General features: G+C 36.0%; 1 protein-coding gene across 1 annotated transcript in view; it reads right to left on the bottom strand.

Moving 5' to 3' along the window:
• EPC2 (enhancer of polycomb homolog 2) overlaps positions 1-21,722 on the bottom strand; it is a 131,986-nt gene that overhangs the window by 76,809 nt on the left and 33,455 nt on the right. Inside the window, exon 2 of the mRNA XM_003793011.3 lies at positions 6,660-6,819. Coding sequence (XP_003793059.1) covers positions 6,660-6,819 — 160 coding nt within the window. The remainder of the gene's footprint in view (positions 1-6,659; positions 6,820-21,722) is intronic.

The raw sequence follows: 21,722 nt of genomic DNA, 5'->3' as shown, positions 1-21,722 counted from the left end.
AAATACTTAAGACTTAATAATAAAATAATCCAATTAAGAAATGGGCAAAAGATCTAAAAAGACAGCTCATCAAAAAAGATATATAAATGGCAATTAATCAAATAAACAGGTGTCTTGTATTACTAGAGAAAGGCAATTAGAACAATGACATATCGGCTCATACCTATTAGAATAGCTAAAACCCCAAAACTGACCATACCAAATACTAATCAATGTAAAACACTTCCAAAACCAGAATAATGCAGAAAATGCTTCCCAAGAATTTGTGAAATCTTGCAGCATGAATTTTTGTACTACAGGAATAAACTTATTTCTTGTTGGCAACAATGTGTTGACTGTAATGGTTCCTATTCTGATTAATAAAGACGTTTTTGGACATCTTATAAAGATGTTTTTGGACATTAATTTTATTGTTTATTATTAAACATTAATAAAGATGTTTTTGGACATCTTATCTTCTGAATCCTTATAACATCCAAGTCATAAGGATTTGAAACTCATGGCCCCAAACCACAATTACTTTTGCAATCTGATGAAACATGTAGAAAATAAAGCTTCCTTGATCAAGGTCCTATATAGTCCAACTAATTTTGTTCAAAACAAACTTTATTTTTTGCTAAGCACAGTATTTAGTTCTAAGTTTAAAAATCAGTGACTACCATTTCCCAACTTGGGCCTACCTCTAGTAGGGTTGTGGGCTCATCTTCAAAGATAGATTAGACTTGCAGCAAACCAGAACACCCAAAAGCACTACAAGATGTTCTCTAGCTCTGCTCAGTTAGATCCTAGACCTCAAACGTCCTGGGTGACCCTCTTATTTTGTGTGTGTTCATGCACACACATGTGTGCATGCATTCATTCAAATAAGAACTCTTACTCAAGTGAATGCATGCACACATGTATGGGCACACACTAGCAATTTTCTCTCCTACTTATCTAGGCTGGGCGTGGTGGCTCACACCTGTAACAAGGGCACTCTGGGAGGCTGAGGTGAGCTCACCAGCCAGAGCAAGAGCGAGACCCCATCCCTAAAATTAGCTGGGCATTGTGGTAGGCACCTGTAGCCTCAGCTACTTGGGAGGCTGAGACAAAAGAATTGCTTAAGCCCAAGGGTTTGAGGTTGCTGTGAGCTGTGACACCATAGCACTCTACTGAAGACAACATAGTGAGACTATGTCTCCCAAAAACAAATAAACAAACAAAAACAACTCAGCATATATTATTGCCCTAGTAATGACTTTCCCACCAATGCTCTGATTTACAAAAGGCTCTTTAAAAACAAAAAACACAAAACCCTGGGGTTTCCACAAAGCTAAAATTCACACCCTTTCAATGGACTTTCCCACCATTCTAAACAATACAGTTAAATGTTAGAAGTCCTTATTTTATTATTCTCATGGTTCTTTTCTTCAAGTTTTTCCCTCTGGCACCTCTCCTTCTAACCATTCTCAGTGCTCTTCCATTCATTAATCCCTTGCCAGGCTAAATGAGAATATGGCACAGCAGTTGTATGCATCTACCTTTTCTATAAGCAGGCAATTTGTCCTCCATATGCTCTCCCATTTCAGCCCCAGTACCTAGACTTACAGCTTTGCCCAAGGATAGAAGATAGTTACAACTTCGGCACAATCTGAGAGAAAGATCCTTACGGCCAGCTAGTCTGGCCTTGTTTACTGTCCCTGTAATCATCCATCTAATCACCTCAACCTGGGGTCTAGAATATGTTCTCCAAAAATCTGATATAATCTGCTTCTGTGTTTGGGATACTGTTTTTCCAGTATTTACTTATTGGAATGTGTGATGTCAATTCTTGGGATTTATGCTCAGTTTTATTTCTTATTCTTAATACACATTCAGTGGCATTTTTACAGGAAAATTATGTTCCTGGAATGCATCCTTTTCACCCAGTATACTTTTACTGACACACAGTAAACAAAGAAATCTATTACCATTCAAAAGGGGTTGGTGATAGAATCAGTAAAGGATTCTTTGTTACTGTATAAACAAAACAGTGCTCATCATTTGCTTTGGATCTTTTCCAACTTGTTTTAATCAAACCATGTTTGCCCTGACAGAGCAAAAGGCCAATTATAATTTCAGTTTAATGGAGAGAATATCAAAGGACATTGCAAGGATAATGAGATTGAAGTTGGACTTAGGTCAGCATCTATTTCATTTTTGCTAAAAACCTAGTGGAATATACAGGACCACTTGATATTGATAAATATAATTTTTTTCTCTTTTCCAATGGAGATTTGATAATGGTCAGCTTTATCAGATGGAGAAGAAACCAGCTTCAAGTGTTCTAAAGTGTACAGCAGAGTCCACACAGAGACAAGTACTTTCCCAGGACTTAAGATCTTGGGAGGAGACACAAACAGTAGAATTCAAATCCCTTTCAGTGAGGGATCTGTCTGAGAGATTAACTAAAAGTTACCCCAACTCTGCTTTCTCCTGAACTCTCTTTTCTTTCAGGACAGCAGGTGAGACGGTCTACTGATCTGTGCTTGTAGGTGTACTACAGTTGAGAAGGGGGAGTGCGTATTATTTTCAAAACAAGAAAACTTCACTTCTTGTTCTGCTACCAAGAACTATTTAATTGAGTTCAAAACTGGACACGGGTTAACTTCAAAATACTTATAAAACAGTATCGGAAGTTCCTTCATGATCTAAAATTCTGAGATACGTTACGTCAACTGTAAATTATCATATTAAAGGGGTAATGAGATCAAATAAATAACTTACTGAAATGTAAACAAAGTTGTTTCCCTAAGAAGAAAAGGTTAGTTCCTGAATTTAATGAAGTTACTGAACTACAAAAGGAATGAAAGAACATCTGGGTTGAGGTACCCAAAGTAAATATGTTATATTATGTAACAGTTAAATTAAGTAAAACAGGTAGCATTTTCTTTTATTTATTTACTTATTTATTTATTTTTCTTGAGACAGTCTCTTATGTTACCCTTGGTAGAGTGCCATGGTATTACAGCTCACAGCAACCTCAAACTCTTTGGGCCTCAGCCTCCTACTAAGAAGCTGGGAGTACAGACACCTGTCACAACGCCTGGATATTTTTTGGTTGGGGTTGTCACTGCTGTTTAGCAGGCCTGAGCCAGGCTCGAACCCACCAGCCTCAGTGTACATGGTGGCACCCTACTCATTGAGCTACAGGTGCCGAGCCAAAAGGTAGCATTTTTTTCTGTGTGTGGTACATAACTGACTAGTGTTTAGAATCAATATAAAGGAGGAAGAGTTTGAATATCGTGAGTCATCAAAGACAAGGTGCCTTCAAGATGCTTCCAACCTTGTGAGAACACCCCAATGTGCAGTGATTAAATTTAAAGTTCCCCAGAATACCAATATGGGTGACTATAGAGAGCTGGTATTGCGAGGGACAGCAAAGAACAAAAATGTTTATCTCATACCCATACCAGACTGCAGTCATTCATTCCTAACTCCTAACTCATTTTTTAGCCCTAAAATGGCACAGTTGATGAATAATAGAACTCATCTCTTAATTTGTTTTGATGTTAGATGCCACACAGTAGATCTCTCTCTTATTATATAATAAAAGCTAATAATTTTAGCTATTTGATTCTGTATACAATTTTGAGTCCTATAGTACTGATATCTCAAAAATGCATCATCAGTACTCATATATTTTATTTATTCAACAAATATTTAATTGCACACCTGAACACATGTATATACTGCACTAGCTTGTAAAATTCAAAGTAATAAAAACCTTGCTCTCTGTGAGCTACACAGCCTAGGCAACAAAGGGCAAATATTCAATGAAGGTGGTCATTCCCACATTGTCTGACTCAAGAGGGCTTGAGACAGAGTGCCAAGAACAATGCTGAGAGAAGTCAGGAAAAATCTCCCAAAGGAGAGGCAAGTTGTATTTTAACAAGTAGAGAAGAAAAGGGCTATGTGCATACGTGAGAAAATAAGAAAAAAGTCAAAGAGCTGCAAGGAGCTCCTTATTACTGTAGCTTAAAGCATGATGGGTTGGAGAAATAGGATGGATATATTGAGACTATGGTCTGGGACTATACTGGGTAACAAAAATACTAAAGTAAATAAGATGGAGCTCGTGCTCCTGAGGAGCTTACGGTCTAGAGGAGGAAAAAGATCCTCAAACAGTTCATTTCAGTAAGGTTGGTGTTGAAACAGAAGAACATGTAGGAAAATGTGGCTGGGCCAGCATAAGAAGGGCCTTATCATCAATACATATATTTGAAATTGCATCCTATGGGCAACAAAGAGTCACTGAAAAATTCTGGAATGGGTATGACAATAGCAGCAGTATGGATGACGGATTGGAAGGTATCTAGACTAAAACAATAAGGAGGTTGCTGCCAAAGCCCAGAGAATGTGATGAACCTGTATGCGGCCACCCTGCCGTGGCAATTATACAATGGTTTTTCTTTCTTTCTTTCTTTTTTTCAAGCCAGCCAAATGGAGTGATATTTTCTGAAATTCCTTCTATTTAAGGGCTTAGCAAGAAGTTATATAAAAGAGATTTTAAGACTTCCTTGAAAAAAAATAATGAAAACACAAGTTTAAAATTTAATACAGATGACCTGAAGTCTAATAGCAGACATGAAAGCCAGGAATATCAATCTGATGGAAAATTTTATGTATAAATATATAAAATGACAGAAACTACCTATTAAAACCTAAGAAACTTATAAGACGAATAGAAAAGCAGAATAAAAAATTTTATGTACAGTATATTATTTAATACAGTGTGTAGTATATGCTGTCAGACTTAAAATAGTTAAAATAATTTTGTTATTATTTCACTTTTATAATAATAGAGTAAAATGAAATGAAAGAAATAAAATTAACAATAACATTTATTATATTCACTGGGCCTGACCCAGATGAATTACACCCAGTTTCTGGATCTTGGTTTCCAAGAATGGTTTTCACAAATCATCTTGCTGTCCAGCTCTAAAATTATTAAAATACAAAACAACTGGCTTAAGAAAGATCCTTAATATTTGTATTATGAACAATTGTCACCTTCCTGATAGAGGTAAATGCAAATTTAACAAGCTAAAAAGACTCAAAGTCAAAGAACAAGGAGTAAACAAATCACATAAACAATTTTTGCATGTGTGTTTCCCTGGAATGCTTCAGAGAAAAGCAGCTCCAGAAAATGCAGGGGCACAATCACTCACAGCAACCTCAAACTCCTGGGCTCAAGTGATTCTCCTGCCTCAGCCTCCAGAGTAGCTAAGACTAAAGCCACCCATCATGTCTGACTAATTTTTCTATTTTTTTATTTTTGGAGAGAAGGGGGTTTGCTTTTGCTTAGGCTGGTCTTAAATTCCTAGAATTATAAGATATACCAAAACTATGTAAGAAAGAAAAAGAAACATTACACTTGGTTCTTAATATAAATTTAATAGAACAGAATAATCCTGCAATAAAACTACATTTCCAAAGGGCTACACTCCCACTGTAAGATTAAAGAGATAAACTAGCATGCAGAAAGGGACAGCAAAGAACTTTGTACTTTGCTCTTAGGTAGAAGGGGGAGAAAAAATATTTCCTTGGGATGGAAACCCCAAGCATGTCAACTATCTGAATTAAAGCTAATACTGTGGTTCAAAACAAACAAGCAAAGACTAAAGTGGTCTCAGGTTAGCAGTGTCCTCAAATGGTTGGCAGAAACAAATACAAGATTCTCCTTAGAAGAGTAAGATTTCAATCCTGCACAACAGCAATTGAAGATGCCATCTCATTTCAAAGATGAAAAAGGTACATCTTAGAATCAATGAAAACCAGTCAATATATAGCCAATCTTAAATTTGATGTTTTAGAATTACCTGAGGGAATTTTTAAAAAACACAATCACCAGGCTGCATACCAAGAGATTCTCAGATAGAGAGGTGCTTCAGATAGTTTAGAAATCAAACCCTGGAATCTTGATTTTAATAAGCCATTCAACAGTTTTTTAATACACTAGACAAGACACTAGCATCTGTCTGCAAAATTAGCTAAAAACTCCTAGTGTAGACAACAAAGAACAGCAGGATTTTAATCGAGCATAATTTGATCAGGCTATTTAGGAAGACTAATCCAGTGCAGACAGACTTTGTGGACAGAGACAGATTAGAAAAGCTAAAGATAAGAGAACAGAATATCTAACAGGAGAGTAATGAAATAATTTTAAGATTAGCAATGATGATAATCGTTTAAACAGTAATAGTGGGAGGAAAACAGAGTATTAAGGAGGCAGAATTAGACAGAATTTTATAAAAGCCAGATGAAGGTAGAGGCATATACAGGATCTAATTCTGAAAAATTTTAGAAGACCCTTCCCTACTCCTAGGCATCAGGACCACCGGGCCTTTAAAAGTAAATCTCATTTGGGCATGGTAATCTACCACCTTTTAGCTGTGTAATAAATAAAGTATACAATGTCCTATACTACATAAACATCAAATGTTCCAAATGCTACTAAAACCCAAAATGATCTCCAAGTTTAGAGGTAAGCATAGATGGATTTATTCTTTAATGTTTAACATCTCTATTAATCACTGGGAAGAACTGAAAAACTGAAATCTCTTTGGGCAAAAGAAAAAATTTTTACTGATTGATAAATTTATAATTATGAACAAAAAACAATGAATTAACAAACTTACGCTGAATATGAATGAACTGTTTTGGCTGTTTAAACTCTCCTTTGTACAAGCGATTGTAATAGTTGACGTTGCTCTCTGCCTCAGGAACGGGAATGACCATGTTCTCTTTTTTTTCTCTAAATACTTGCTGTGCTGAAATAGCTCGCTGTAAATGATGTTCCTGGAAAATGTAAAGTAGGCAACATAAGTTGTTTTAATAATCAATGCATAATTCTACTTTAAAGTAATACTTTGTTTAATTTAAGTGCAAAATGCTTTAAGAATCAATTATAGTTTCTTCTCTGAAGACCTGTAGAAGCAACACTGCCAATCATTCCCTCTTAATACTTGTAGCTCACACTGATATCACCTTAAGATTACAATTTTAATAAGTGGAATTAAAAAAAGTATACACAAACTAGAAATTAAAATTTCAATTACAAGAAAATTGATCCCTTATTTTCTAAATTAATTGAGGTGTTTGCCACCATTGCCAGATTAAGGAAAAATATACACATTACAAGACACAAACCCGTATCACAAACGTAAACATTCTACATTTATACACTTGAAGCTTAGTACAAAATTCTGAAGAATTCAAAGGAAGATAAAATTATGTCTAATAAATTATTATCAAGGCAGAAAATATTTTTCAATGAAGGGTAAAAGTTCCCATAAAATAGATCCAGATTCTAATCACTTTTCATTGCTTTCATCACTTATTGAAATAGCATCTTAAATGTTTTCCCTACAGTCCTTCCTTGCCCCACAATGGCCCATTCCCAAAAAAGGGCTTTATCTTTTGGAAGGTAAATTAGGTCATGCCACTACCCCAAAGGATCCATATCATATTCAAAGCGAAGATTAAAATTACGCTATGACCCACTAGGCCCTGTATTTCTCTGGCTACATCTCCTACCTCTCCCCTCTTCCGTCCTTTCCTCTAACCACCACTGCTTCTCCTTGCTGTTCCTAAATATCCAAATGGCCTGCTATCAAAATTCCTTCAAGTCTCATCATAGCAGGAGAAGTACTCCATGACTTCCTTATCTAAAATAAAAGAGTACTCATTCTCCAGCATTCCTTCTCGTCTTTATTTTTGTCCATACCATTCAGCAACATCTGACACAGTAAAGATCTTTTTTTTTATTGTCCATCTCCCCCAGACATAAAGTAAGCTCCAAGAGAGCAATGATTTTGGTTCTTTTAACCTTCATATCCCTAGTGCCTACTACAATGGTCAACACACAGAAGTTGCTCAATACTTATGTTAACTGCATGAATAAAACCTTTACCAGATTCCTACTATATGTGAAGCTATGCAAAATACTTTACACAAAGAAAATGAGACAAAGACATTTGGTAAGATGTACAAGGTCAAACAGCTCTAAGTGACAAAACATATGAATCCAGGATATATTTCTGCAAAACTAAAATTCTTAGTTCTATACTATTACATCAATATTTTCTTTAAGTTCTATGGAGTCTATGAAATTAGATGATCTTAATTTCATTCACGTCTTTAGAGGATGTGAAAAGTTACTATACAAAAAGAATTAGTGCAATGATTAAAAAATGTTTCATGCAGCAGGATATAAACAAAATTAAAGTGAAGGTCCATTATATGCAAAAGCACACAGTAGACTAGTTAAAAGTAATACTTTAAAAGGTAGGATGATGGAAGAAGACAGACATCAAATAATGATAACAAAAGAACTATATTAATTTCGTGATCTTCTGCCATTATTAGTAAATCAAGCAGAGAGGAAGAGGATATAAAAACAAAAAAGAGGCTCGGCGCCTGTGGCTCAAGCGGCTAAGGCGCCAGTCACATACACCTAAGATGGCGGGTTCGAATCCCCAGCCCGGGCCCGCCAAACAACAATGATGGCTGCAACCAAAAAATGGCCAGGCGCTGTGGCGGGCACCTGTAGTCCCAGCTACTTGGGAGGCTGAGGCAGGAGACTCGCTTGAGCCCAGGAGTTGGAGGTTGCTGTGAGCATGATGCCATGGCACTCTACCCAGGGGGATAGCTTGAGGCTCTGTCTCAAAACAAAACAAAACAAAACAAAAAAAGGGCAGCACCTGTGGCTCAAAGGAGGAGGGCGCCAGCCCCATATGCTGGAGGTGGGGGGTTCAAACCCAGCCCCAGCCAAAAAAAAAAAGAGAGAGAAAAGAAATACTACATGAGGAATGGGAGAAACAAGTTTCTATATCAGGAGGTCCTCAAACTTTTTAAACAGGGGACCAGTTCACTGGCCCTCAGGCCGTTGGAGGGCCGGACTGTGGGCCCCGGGACGAGTGGGCTGCTAAGCAGGACAGGAAGCAGCAGCAAAAACACCCGCTGGATAAATAGGCGGGCTGCATGCAGCCCACAGGCCCATAGTTTGAGGACACCTGTTCTATACTATGGATAAGTGAATAGTAGGCCAAGACAGCTACTAACAGTCTCACTAACAAGGCATCAAGTTTCATCAGACCCAAGCAAGTCACACCTGATCAACTCCCAATGACCATCTATCTATACTACATCATAGTCAACATCTCTTTAGCATTTTGTCAGACTAATTTAAATCAAGAAAGCCCACGCATACTCAAGAAAAACGCCTTGAAATTTAAATGGAAGAGCAGAATTCTAGGAATAGCAAAGTATACTTAAAAAAAAAAAAGCATAAAATGAAGCACAAAAAGGAAAACTTGCCAACCAAAAATTACAAAATATTCATAAAACCATAGCAATTTTAAAAAATGTATCAAGGCTTGGTGCCCATAGCTCAGTGAGTAGGGCAATGGCTACATATACCGAGGCTGGCAGGTTCGAGACCAGCCAGGCCTGCTAAACAATGACAACTACAACCAAAAAATAGCTGGGTGCTGTGGAGGGCACCTGTAGTCCCAGTTACTTGGGAGACTGAGGCAAGAGAATCACTTAAGCCCAAGAGTTGGAGTTTGCTGTGGGCTGTGAGGCCACAGCACTCTACCCAGGGCATCATAGTGAGACTCTGTCTCAAAAAAAAAAAAAAAAATTAAAAAACAGTTTACATTTATGTGTGTATTTTTAAAACACTACATAAAAATTATTACTGTATAATAATAAGCACTTTTAAAAAACCTTTATTTATTTAATTCTCATAGCAACATTGTAGGGTAGGCAGCATTATTTCCATTTTATAAATGAAAATACTAAGGTACAAAAAGGTTAAATGACTTATCCAAAAGCACCTGGCTATTACACAGCAGAGCCAAAGTTGAAGCTCTTAACGACACTGCCTCTCATAAATCAATGTAACATGAGATGGAATAAGTCAGAACTGTGTATAAACAGGAACTTAGGATAGAGATAGTACCACACACAATGAGCAAAGGCCAAACTGCTCTAAAACAAAGAAAAATCAAATGAAAAGGGCAACCTTACGCCCACATACAAAGAGAAGTTCCAGGTAAATTATAAGCATACATAATAATATTGTGCTTTGGGTGTGTGTGTGTAGCTGATCGTTTAATTTTTTTTGTTTAGGGATAGGAGTCTATTTTACCAAGGCTGGTCTCAAACTCCTGGCCTCAAGTGATCCTCTTGCCTTAGAATCCCCAAATGCTGGCTCTGTTTTGCTTTATTGCACTTTGCAAATACCACATTTTTAAAAATTAAAGATTTTTGGTAACCCAGTATTGAACAAATGGCTGCTGCCATTTTCCAACAGCATGTGATCACATCTTTGTCATGTTTAGATAATTCTCGCAATATTTCAAACTTTTTCACTATTATATGTTATGATCATCTATGACCTTTGATGTTATCACAGTAATTATCTGGAGGCAATACAGATCATACCCATGTAAGGTGGCAAACTTAACTGATAAATGTGTGTGTTCAGACTGCTCTACCATCTAGCCATTCCCCATCTCTCCGCCTCTGTTCTGGCCTCCCAATTCCTTGAGACACAATATTGAAATTAGAGCAGTTAATAACCCTACAATGTCCTCAAAGTTTTCAACTGAAAGGAAGAGTTGCATATCTCTCATTTTCAATCAAAAGCTAGAAATGATTAAAGCTTAGTGAGGAAGGAAGCCAAGATAATTTGAAAGCTAGGTTTTCTTGTGCCAAACAGACAAGTTGGAATGCAAGTCTATCAACCACTGACAGATATCCAAAGTGCTATACCAGTGAACACACAAATAGTAAGTAATACAGCCTTATAACTGATATGGAGAAAGTTTTCGTGGTCTGGATAGAAGATCAACCCAGCCACACATTCCCTTTAGCCAAAACTTAATTCAGGGCAAGGCCCTAACGCTTTTTAATTCTTTGAAGGCTGAGAAAGACAAGGAAGCTGCAGAAGAAAAGTCAGAAGCTAGCAAAAATTGGTTCATTAGGTTGAAAGAAAGAAAATGTCTCCAAAACATAAAAGTGCAAGGTGAAGCAGCAAGTGCTGGTGAAGAAGCTATTGCAAGTTATCCCAAAAGACCTAACTAAGGTAAGTAATGAAGATGGCTACCCTAACAGATTTTCTTTTTTAAAAAATATATTTAAATTATGGATTTGCTAGTAAGTTTAAAAATAATTTACAGTAATCACACATACACAGAAAATGAGGAATGCCTAACTAAATTAGTTATGATTGCAAAACTGGTTTGGGGAATCAATTACACCTCAACCAGACACATTCATTTGCATTTCTATGAAAAACAATCACTTGCATTACTCCCAGTATTAAGATGCCTTTGATATAATGAAAGGTACAAATAACCTGTAACCAGATAAGACACCAATAATCTTTACTCCATTTCAAAATCTTTCCAATTTTTTAAAGTAAAACATGGACTATAGAACTAAAACAGTAACGCAATATAAGTATTAACCATATATAGGCCAGGCACAGTAGCTCACACCTCTAATCCTAGTATTCTAAGAGGCCAAAGCTGGTGAATTACTTGAGCTTAGGAGTTGGGAGACCAGCATGAACAAGAGTGAGACCCTGTCTATACTAAAACGAGACTGGGCATTGTGGCACTACCTTCTTGGGAGACTGAGGCAAGAGAATTGCCTGAACCCAGGAGTTTGAAGTTGCTGTGAGCTATAACACCATGGCATGCTAGCCTGCAGTAACTGAGTCAGACTCTGTCTCAAAAAAAAAAAAAAAAAAAGAACCATATATTGAAAGAACATACCTAAACTTTGACTGCCAACTCTCTACGTTTTTGGTATACTTTCATTACCACATATCAATCATCAGCCAAAATCTAAGTCATAACCCACATGAGGGTACAAATGACATTACATCATTTACTTTCTAAGGTGAAGTTCAAATTGTAGGTGAGCCCTTCATCCAGGGGGTGTGCCGTATGTCCTTAACACTGTGCACCTTAGGTGAAAGCTTACCAATCTCCCTCCTCCTCCCCTCACTTGAATATACTTGTATTTTTCTCTTGTGTGGATGTGCAGTTGTCTATTGGTTTCATATATTAATATTGACTACACTGGATACTTGCTTTTCTACACTTGTGATACTTTACTAAGAAGAATGTGCTTCAACTCCATCCAGGTAAATACAAAAGATGTAAAGTCTCCATCTTTTTATGGCTGAATACTATCGCATGGTATACATGTACGACAGTATTCATGGGTTTATGGGCACTTGGGTTGCGTCCAACAGACTTTCAATGTAAGCCAACTATTGCGACCTACTGCTCAGAAGAAAAGATTCCTTTCAGAATATTACTGCTTAATGACAATGTACCTGGTCACCCAAGAGCTCTGATAAAGACATATAAGGAGACTGATGTTGTTTTTATGCCACAAATGGAACACTCATTCTACAGCCCATAGATCAAGGAGTAATTTCAACTTTCAAGTCTTTAAGAAATATATTTCATAAGGTTATAGATGCCATAGATAGTGATTCCTCTCACTGATCTGGATAAAGTAAACTGAAAACTTTCTGAGAGGATTCATCTTTTTAGACCCTTGTAAGAATATTCTTGATTCATGGGAGGTGGTCAAAATGTCAAAATGTCAAAATTAATAGGAGTTTAGAAGAATTTAATTCTATTCATTATGGATGATTTTCAGGGTTTTAAGACTTCAGTGGAGAAAGTAGCTACAAAAGTGGTAGTAACAGAAAAAGAACTAGAATTAGAAGTGTAGCAAAGTGCTACAATTTCCTAAGACTTAAACAAATGAGTTCTTTCTTACAGATAACGAAGAGGATGATTCTTGAGATACAATCTACTGTTGAAGATGCTATAAACATTGTTGAAATAACAATAAAGGATTTAAAATTTTACATAAATATAGCTGACCTAAGCAGTAGGTCAAAATAGTTGGCTTACACTGAAAATCTGTTGGAAGCAACCCAAGTGCCTGTTAACCCATGAATGGATTAATAAACTGTCATACATGTATACCATGGAATACTATTCATCCATAAAAAGATGGAGACTTTTCATCTTTTGTATTTACCTAGATGGAGCTGAAGCACATTTTTCTTAGTAAAGTATCACAAGAGTGGAAAAGCAAGTATCCAAGTAGCAGCACTAACTCCAATTTTGAAAGAAGTTCTACTGTGGGTAGAATGCTATCAAAGAGTATCACACGCTATAGAGAAATCTTCTGTGAAAGGAAGAATCAACTGATGCTGCAAACTTCACTGGTACCTTATTTTAAGAAACTGCCACAGCTACCCTGACCTTTAGCAGCCACCACGCTGATCAGCCAATAGCCATCAATCTTAAGACAAGACCCTCTACCAACAAAAAGATTACAACCAGCTGAAGGTTTGGATGATCTTCAGCATTTTTTAGCAATACAGTATTTTTTAACTGAATATGCAAAGCAAAATTACTTTTTAATTAAGCTATGTGCATTGTTTTGGGCACAGTGCTATTGTATACGTAAAATACTACAGTATAGTGTAAACATAACTTTTTTATGCATTAGGAAAACAAAAATTCACATGACTCACTTTATGGTGCTATTGCTGTGTTGTGGTGGCTTGGAACTAAACCCACAATATTTTTGAGATATGTCTGTATATGTCCAATCATGTAAGGTGAAGCTATATAAAGTTAACAGAAGAAAACAAAGGGAAATATTTTTCTGTTATAGGAGCAGAGAAGAACTTTTAAAATTTCAAAAATATAAACAATAAGGCAAAAAATTTAATGACATATTAAAATTAAAGACTTCTGTTCAATGAAGAACATTATGGACAAAGTTAATATATTTGTGACAAAATGGCAGAAATTATTTTTAATAGCTAAAACCTATAGTGATTAATATCTCAAATATATTTTTAAGAAACTCCTGGCAATCAATAAGGACAGCAACCCCAAAATAAAAATGAAAGAAAGACATAAACAGGCAATCTATAGACAAGAAAATACAAAAAGTATTGTATACTAACAAATACGTAAGAAGATGCTCAAATTCATTAGCAACCAGAGAAATGCAAATTAAAATGAAATTAATTTATACCTAGTAGGCTGGCAAAAATCAGAAATTAAAATAATGCCAAGTGTTGGCAAAGATGTAAGAATACAAATTCTAGCATACATGACTGTAGAAGCACAGACTTTTGCTACCATTCTAGGGAGCAACGTGACAATACTTAAAGTCACATACTATATTATCTGGCAATTCCTGTCTTGAACATACAAATCCAAGAAAATCTTGCCCAGGTTTATAAGCAGACACAGTCACCAAAAAGGTATGTGTTGTGAAGAGAAGTTTGAAGCAATGTAGGTTAGCTATGACTGGGAGAGTAAAGAAGTAAAATGTGGTAGATGCTCACCATGAATGGTACATAGCAGGTGGTACCAACAGTCCAGATGTACATACAATGTGAAGGTTCTTAAAAGCTGTGTTAAGCGAAGAAAACTCATAAGAAATAGTCAGATATAACACGTAATTTATATAAAATTAAAAATAAATGCATATAAAACAGTACATATTTTGCAAGAAGAGACACATTAAACATATTAGTTGGTTGTCTGAGGGGTTAGAGAGAAAGGGAGTGGGAAGGAGGGCTAGAACAAAATAAACAAAACCAGAAGGACCTAACAACTCTCTGTAAAATTGGGCTTTCTGGGACTGCAGTGTCTGAGATGAAACAAAATTGGCCACATACTAATAAGGGTAGAAGATGAATATATGGGGATTCATTATACTATCTCCTCTACTTTTGTGTATATTTTATAATTGAATAATAAAAATTAAAATAGAGAACAAGAGAGAAGAAGGTCAAGGCCCTTGTAAAACCAAAGATAACAACATAGTGCAAACTGAGACATATGAGTAACTGTGCAACTGAGTTTCCTCCTTAAAAAAAATAAAAATATCTCTGTACAATAACAGGATGTATTACAGAGTTTTCAAAAGATATTGGGCTTAAAATTGAACAATGATTGTTTACACATATGCTCAATATAAGTCCGACATCCACAAATCAGAAATATAACTCATTAATCAGTAGTGGCTTATATACACCAGTAATAATTTTATAAACATGATAAAAGATGGGAAGTAACCTAATGGGTCATTTAATCCCAGCTTTTTTCAAACTGCTGGTCACCATTCACTCATAGTTAGCAATATTTTTTAATGAAAAAAAAAAAACCCAAAAAGTTCAGAAAGCACTGAATGCTAAAAGAATATTATTTTATGAACATTTATTTCAGTCATGTGTGCATGAAATATATTCTTTCTTTTCTTTTTTCTTTTTTTTTTTTAAGAGTACCATAGCGTCACAGCTCACAGCAACCTCCAGCTCTTGGGCTTAGGTGATTCTCTTGCCTCAACCTCCCAAGTAGCTGGGACTATAGGCGTGTATTTTTTTTTACTGTCAGTCACAGTTAAAACTTTTAAAAACTCTAACAGTGGTTCTCAATCTTCCTAATGCTGCAATGTATTTTCATTGTTACAAAGGGGTCTCGACCCACAGGTTGAGAACGGCTGAGTCTAATATATTTAAACTCCTCATTTGAAGTATGTAGATAAGGTTTCACTGCCTGTAACAAAATTAAACAAATGTAGCCTTCAAGAGATTTGCAAACACCTTGAAATAGTAACATGACTTGTTATTCCTCTTACCTGCCATTCTCCACAAACCCTTGATCAATCAATCCCCTACTTCTCAAGGTAATAAGGCCTTTAAACTCACATCAAAATGTCACTTCCTCAGTGAAACCCAAGATCTTAAGTCAAAATATTCCTATTCATCAGTTCTCAAAACCATATGCCTTTCCAATGTAAAACTTCTCAGACTCACAGGTCTGTATTTGTTTTTGTAATCATGTGATTGATGCCTTCTTCCTCCAAAGGACTTTGAGGCAAGAATTCTTGTCTGTTTTGCAATCCCCAATTCCTCTATCCCCAATTCCTGGCAAGTAGTAAGCTCACAAACTTCCCAAGCAAACTTCTCTTGAATTACAACAAACTTCTTGCTATTGCCATATAACAGCACATTTTACACTTTTATCTCTTAAAACACTGGTCCTCTTTTGAATACAACTTTACTTCCTATTTCTGAGTTTACACTCATCTTCCCACTCAATAAGCCTGTTCAATATCACGAAAACCTCCAGTTTCTTAACCTTTCAGTTTTCTTTAATTTGTCAAATGCCTTCTTTCTTTACCCAGGTTTAGTATATAGTTGATATATAACCCATCATCTCTCCACTGCCCTCAATTCTTCTGTCAATTTCATTCCATGTTTATTACAGCAATCAATTTGGCTAAACAAATAGTTTACTGTCTTTAAGCACCATGGAGGCTTTCTAAGTGAACATTTATCAACCTTCAAATGAAATATTTTGTCTCTCAAGATACAGAAATACACTAGAGAAAAATAACTAATAAGAATGGCTAAATATGCTGCAAAGCATACATTAAAAATTATTCATCAACAGTCAGCCTTTAGACATATTTTAGAGCATCTATTAGACACCAGCTAGTATCCTGTCTGCATATAAAACAGTACATAGTATAAGAATTATAAGAGTGATAATACAGTAGATAGTATAAGAATTATAAGAGTGAACAAGAGACAGTCTTGGTCATTAGGGAACTTAACTAGTGGAAGAATTATTCGTCTTCTACCCTTATTAGTATGTGGCCAATTTTGTTTCATCCCAGACACTGCAGTCCCAGAAAGCCCAATTTTACAGAGAATTTTTAGGTCCTTCTGGTTTTGTTTATTTTGTTCTAGCCCTCCTTCCCACTCCTTTTCTCCTCTCTAACCCCTCAGGCAACCAACTAATGTTTAATGTGTCTCTTCTTGCAAAATATGTACTGTTTCATATGCAGACAGGATACTATCTGGTGTCTAATAGATGCTCTAAAATATGTCTAAAGGCTGACTGTTGATGAATAATTTGTAATGTATGCTTTGCATACACAGTATAAGAATTATAAGAGTGATAATACAGTAGATAGTATAAGAATTGTAAGAGTGAACAAGAGACAGTCTTGGTCATTAGGGAACTTAACTAGTGGAAGAGAGGTATCAAAGAATGCATGCAATCACGTTTGCACTTGACAAATAAGCATATCTCTTCTCAATTAGTCAAACCACTTATCTTGGGAGAATAGGATAAGATGCCCAAGGAAAGTAAGATCTACTGCAACTTAGATTAGGGATTTTGGAAGGCTAAAGAGAAAAAGAAGAAATAATCTAACAAGAGAAAACAGGATCTCCGAAATAGAAAAAGGCCCAGAGATACTAAAAAAAGGCCAAATAATTAAGGAAAGGGCTTAGACTTGAACCCCCTCCTTTCAGTAACAGATAGAAATATGTTTTTCTTTCTTTTCTTTCTTTCTTTTTTTTTTTTTTTTTTTTTGAGATTTTCTTTTTTTTGCCCTGGGTAGAGTACCGTGGTGTCACAGCTCACAGCAACCTCAAACTCTTAGGCTTAAGCAATTCTCTTGCCTCAGCCTCTCAAGTAGCTGGGACTATAGGCACCTACCACAACACCTGGCTATCTTTTTGTTGCAGTTGTCATCATTGTTTAGCAGGCCCGGGCCAGGCTCAAATCTGCCAGCCTATGTGTATGTGGCTGGCACCTTACCAACTGAACTACAAGTGCCACCAATAATATGTTTTTCATTACAGGATAGGGTTCCAAGTTGGAACACCAAATGCATTCTCCTGCACAATTGTTACTATAAATTTAGTAAGAATCTATTAGCAGTAAAAAACTTTTGAGTTAACAAAGAAATTATAAGGATCATATACATACAATGAACAACATCAAGAAACCAGGAAGCTAGACATTAAATGAGTAATTATTTAAGCCCATACTTCCCTATCACCTGGGTAATATTTCACCTGGCTGGTCCCTTGTCAATGTGTCAACTTGTCACTTGCAGTTATGTGATGTTTTACAGAGTATACCCACAATCACATGATTATTGGCCCCTCACAATCTTGGGACACATAGGTAGATATTTACCCTATTTTATAAATGAGACCCAAGAAACATGTGATTCACTTAGTTATGGTGTAATTATGTGAGAATCAAATTTCAGGACTCTGATTCCCGGGTTCTTTGACTACTTCACCCTTATTATAGAAGAGTGTTTGTTAAAGTAAGATGAAAAATCATGTTCTTGTAATGCTGAAGACCTACAGACATGAATAAGAAGAAACTGGGCTAAACGGCAGCATATTTTTGAAGTGACTCTTCTGATATGTATTTCACTTTCCCCCACGTATGAAACATTTTTAGGTATTACCCAATTATTGTTCATACATGAAGATTTAAAATTAATTTTATAAATGAGAAAGTTTAAAAACAGATCATAGATGACACTCTTCTCATTAACAAAGTTAGCCAACTGCAGAGATACAGCTAGAAATTAAACAGCCAGACCATGATATCCTCCCCATTTTAATTTAGCTCTAAAAATAAATCTCAGCTATCATCTTCACCAGATTATGAGACACTTTCTCAATACCTCAAATCATACATACCAGTTGAAAACACACAGAACCCTAGAAGTAGATACCAGAGATTTGGTTTGTCTTTTACAGGGAAGAGGGGTAGGCAAGTGTAACATCAATTCCTTGTTATGTATTTCTTTGGTGGTTTGCTTGGTTTGAAAAACTAACTGAAAATCAAGCACTACTTGATTTTTTTTCCTAAAAGGCATCCCTTTGACTCATCAACTCTACTTGTGGAATTCATCCAAAGAAAGCAAATGGGCAACAATAGCTATATAAAAATGTTCATCATGGTACTGTTTACAAGACACACCTCTGTCAGAAAAAGAGCACCTAAATGTCAATAAAATGGGAGATTACTTATACAAATCATGCTATAAACAGAAAATTGCTCTTACTTACATAACAATAAAAAAAATCTACAGCTCTGCTTACCTGAAAAAAAAAGTTTGGATATTAAGTAAAAAATTGGATTATAAAATAACATGAATATAAATACACGTGTATAAAAAAAAAGAACATGAAAGTATTAATAGAATATCCCACAAAATGCTGACTATTTAGGTGATTCTTACTGCCTTCTGTGTGCCCTTTTCTATCTCCTGAGTTTTCTGTAGTAAATCTACATTACTTTTATAAATTTTTTAAAATGTTGTAAAGGCCAGGTGTTTAGTCCCAGCACTTTAAGATGGGAGGATTGCTTGAGCACAGGAGTTTGACACTGTGATTATATCGCTGCACTCTTATCTATCTCAGATAACAGAGGAAGACTGTCTCAAAAAAAAAAAAAAAAGTTATAAAAATAATGCATTTTTGGCCAGGCTTACACCTGTAATCCTAGCACTTTGGAGGCCAGGGTATGGGGATCACTTGAGCACAGGAGTTCCAAAAGTAGCCTGAGCAATGTAGCAGACCCTTTCTCCCCAAAACCCAGAAAAATTAGCAGGTATGGTGACACATGCCTGTAGTCCCAGCTATTTGGAAGGTTGAGACAGGAGGACCGGTCAAGGCCAGGAGTTTGAGGTTGCAGTGAGCTATAAAGACACCAACATACTCTTAAAATGGGCAAAAGAATAAGACCCTATCTCAAAAAGAAAAAAAGAAAGGCATTTTAAATGAAGGAACACTTTACTAAGAAAAACAAAATTATTACATCTTATGTTCTTTTTTTTTTTTTTTTTGAGACAGAGTCTCACTCAGTTGCTCTAGGTAGAGTGCCATGGGATCAGACCTGACAGCAACCTCAAACTCTTGGACTCAAGCAATCCTCTTGCCTCAGCCTTGCCAGTACCTGGGATTATAGGCACCCACAATGCCCTGATATTTTTAGAGACAGGTTCTCACTATTGGTCAGGCTGGTCTCAAACTCCTAAACTCATACAATCCACTTGCCTCCGCTTCCCAGAGTGCTAAGATTATAACCACCATGCCCAGCCTACTTCTTTTGTTCTTATGGCTAATTTGACATTCTGAAATATCTTTTTGAAACCAACTATAAAATTACACCTAAGTATTTTGTTTTCATACATTCTCTTTACTTTGTATCTTCCCTACTAAAACATGAAAGCACATGGTAAACCATTAAAGAAACTAAGAAAGAAAAATCCTAAATGAATAGGTTTATGTCTTCTATTCATACACACTAAGTACCAAGGTATAGGAATATTTTTTTTTCTTTTGCAGATAAGGAAACTAAGGTTCTATGGCCACACAGGTAGCAATCAACAAAGCTGAAGTTTGAATATTTCCTTGTCTGGCTCATTTCCATCTTACCAAACTCATGCTTTAGAATTTGTCCACTGATTTAGGCTACCCAGTCAAAGATCATTCACTGGTATTTAAAAACTTCATATGCAAAACTCCAACTAAAGACAGCTAGCTGCCTTTGTTTATTTATCCCACTTCCATATAATATAAACTTATTAGCAGATTTATTAGTAAAGGGCTGAAAAACTTACGAAGCCACAATGATGAGAAAGAAATGAGCCATCAACATAAGGAGAGTGCAGCAAAATTCTGGGAAACTAAATTCCTAAGAATGGTGAGGATAAAACTGAGAACATCTGGTCCTACAGAAAACCAGAGTTGGTGGGGATTTAGAAACACTAGCCGAAATGAGAAAAGCCCATCTCTGAGTACTCAAAAGCCAATCATTCCACACATACAGAAGAGGATACCACTGAACTAGAAATGTTGTGAACTACCCCAAAATGAACAGAGGAAAATTTAATAAATATATTCAATTATTTAAAAATCAGAAGAGAAGATTCAACTATATCTGTACTGATGAACTGAGGTTGAGGGGAAAAGAAAACTTTAAGAAAAATGCTCCAAACTTAAATATATTCAAAAGCAGCATTTGGGTATGAGAAAAATTACCTTGAATCAAAAACTCAAAAAATAACATGGGGGGGGGGTGTGGAGATTCAGAAAGAGATGTTAAGAGTTGATTATTCAGGAAAGAAAAAGAAAATGAAAAATATCACCTTACGGATGAAGTCCAAAATTATTAGATTAAAAATATACTAAAAAAAAAAAAAGTAAGTGTACTGCTTTAAGTTGGTCAAATAACCAAATGCATGAAAAATAAGAAAGAGAGGTAGAACGAGTAAGAAAAAAAATGGGGTATGTAAAATAGGCAAGCAAGAATGATAGTCATATAATTAGAGTCTCTGAACAAGAATACAACAGAACAAGTATTTAAACCTGTATTCCAGGAAAACAGAATAAAACACAGTATGAAATTATATACCAAAGAAGCCCATCAGGGAGCAAAATGGAGGCATAGAGAGCCCCAGACCTCATGTACTGACATATATACTGACTTCACTATATATGGCCCAAAAAACCTTAAGAAATCCAGAGGTTGTAACATTCCATGAAAATTCAGTAGCACTGAAATGGGTAAGAAAAACCACTTTAATCATGACAGTTCTTCCCCTAAACAGCACTTATCAGTAAAATTCATGGAGAAGAGTGAATGGAATGTATGTCCAATACATGTTCTGTCTTTTAGGGAGTCTGCCAAAAGAACTGGTATACTTTGGATACCCAGGGTCCATTAAAAACTTTTAAGAGCTCGGCAGCACCAGAGAACCTGTACCACTGTAGAAGAAACTTGCACAACTTGGTGTAATGAGAAGAA

Source organism: Otolemur garnettii, unplaced genomic scaffold (genome assembly GCF_000181295.1).
Source record: "Otolemur garnettii isolate 467f Iridium unplaced genomic scaffold, OtoGar3 scaffold00064, whole genome shotgun sequence".
Classification (NCBI taxonomy): Eukaryota; Metazoa; Chordata; class Mammalia; order Primates; family Galagidae; genus Otolemur; species Otolemur garnettii.
This window is presented reverse-complemented; position numbering and strand designations above follow the sequence as displayed.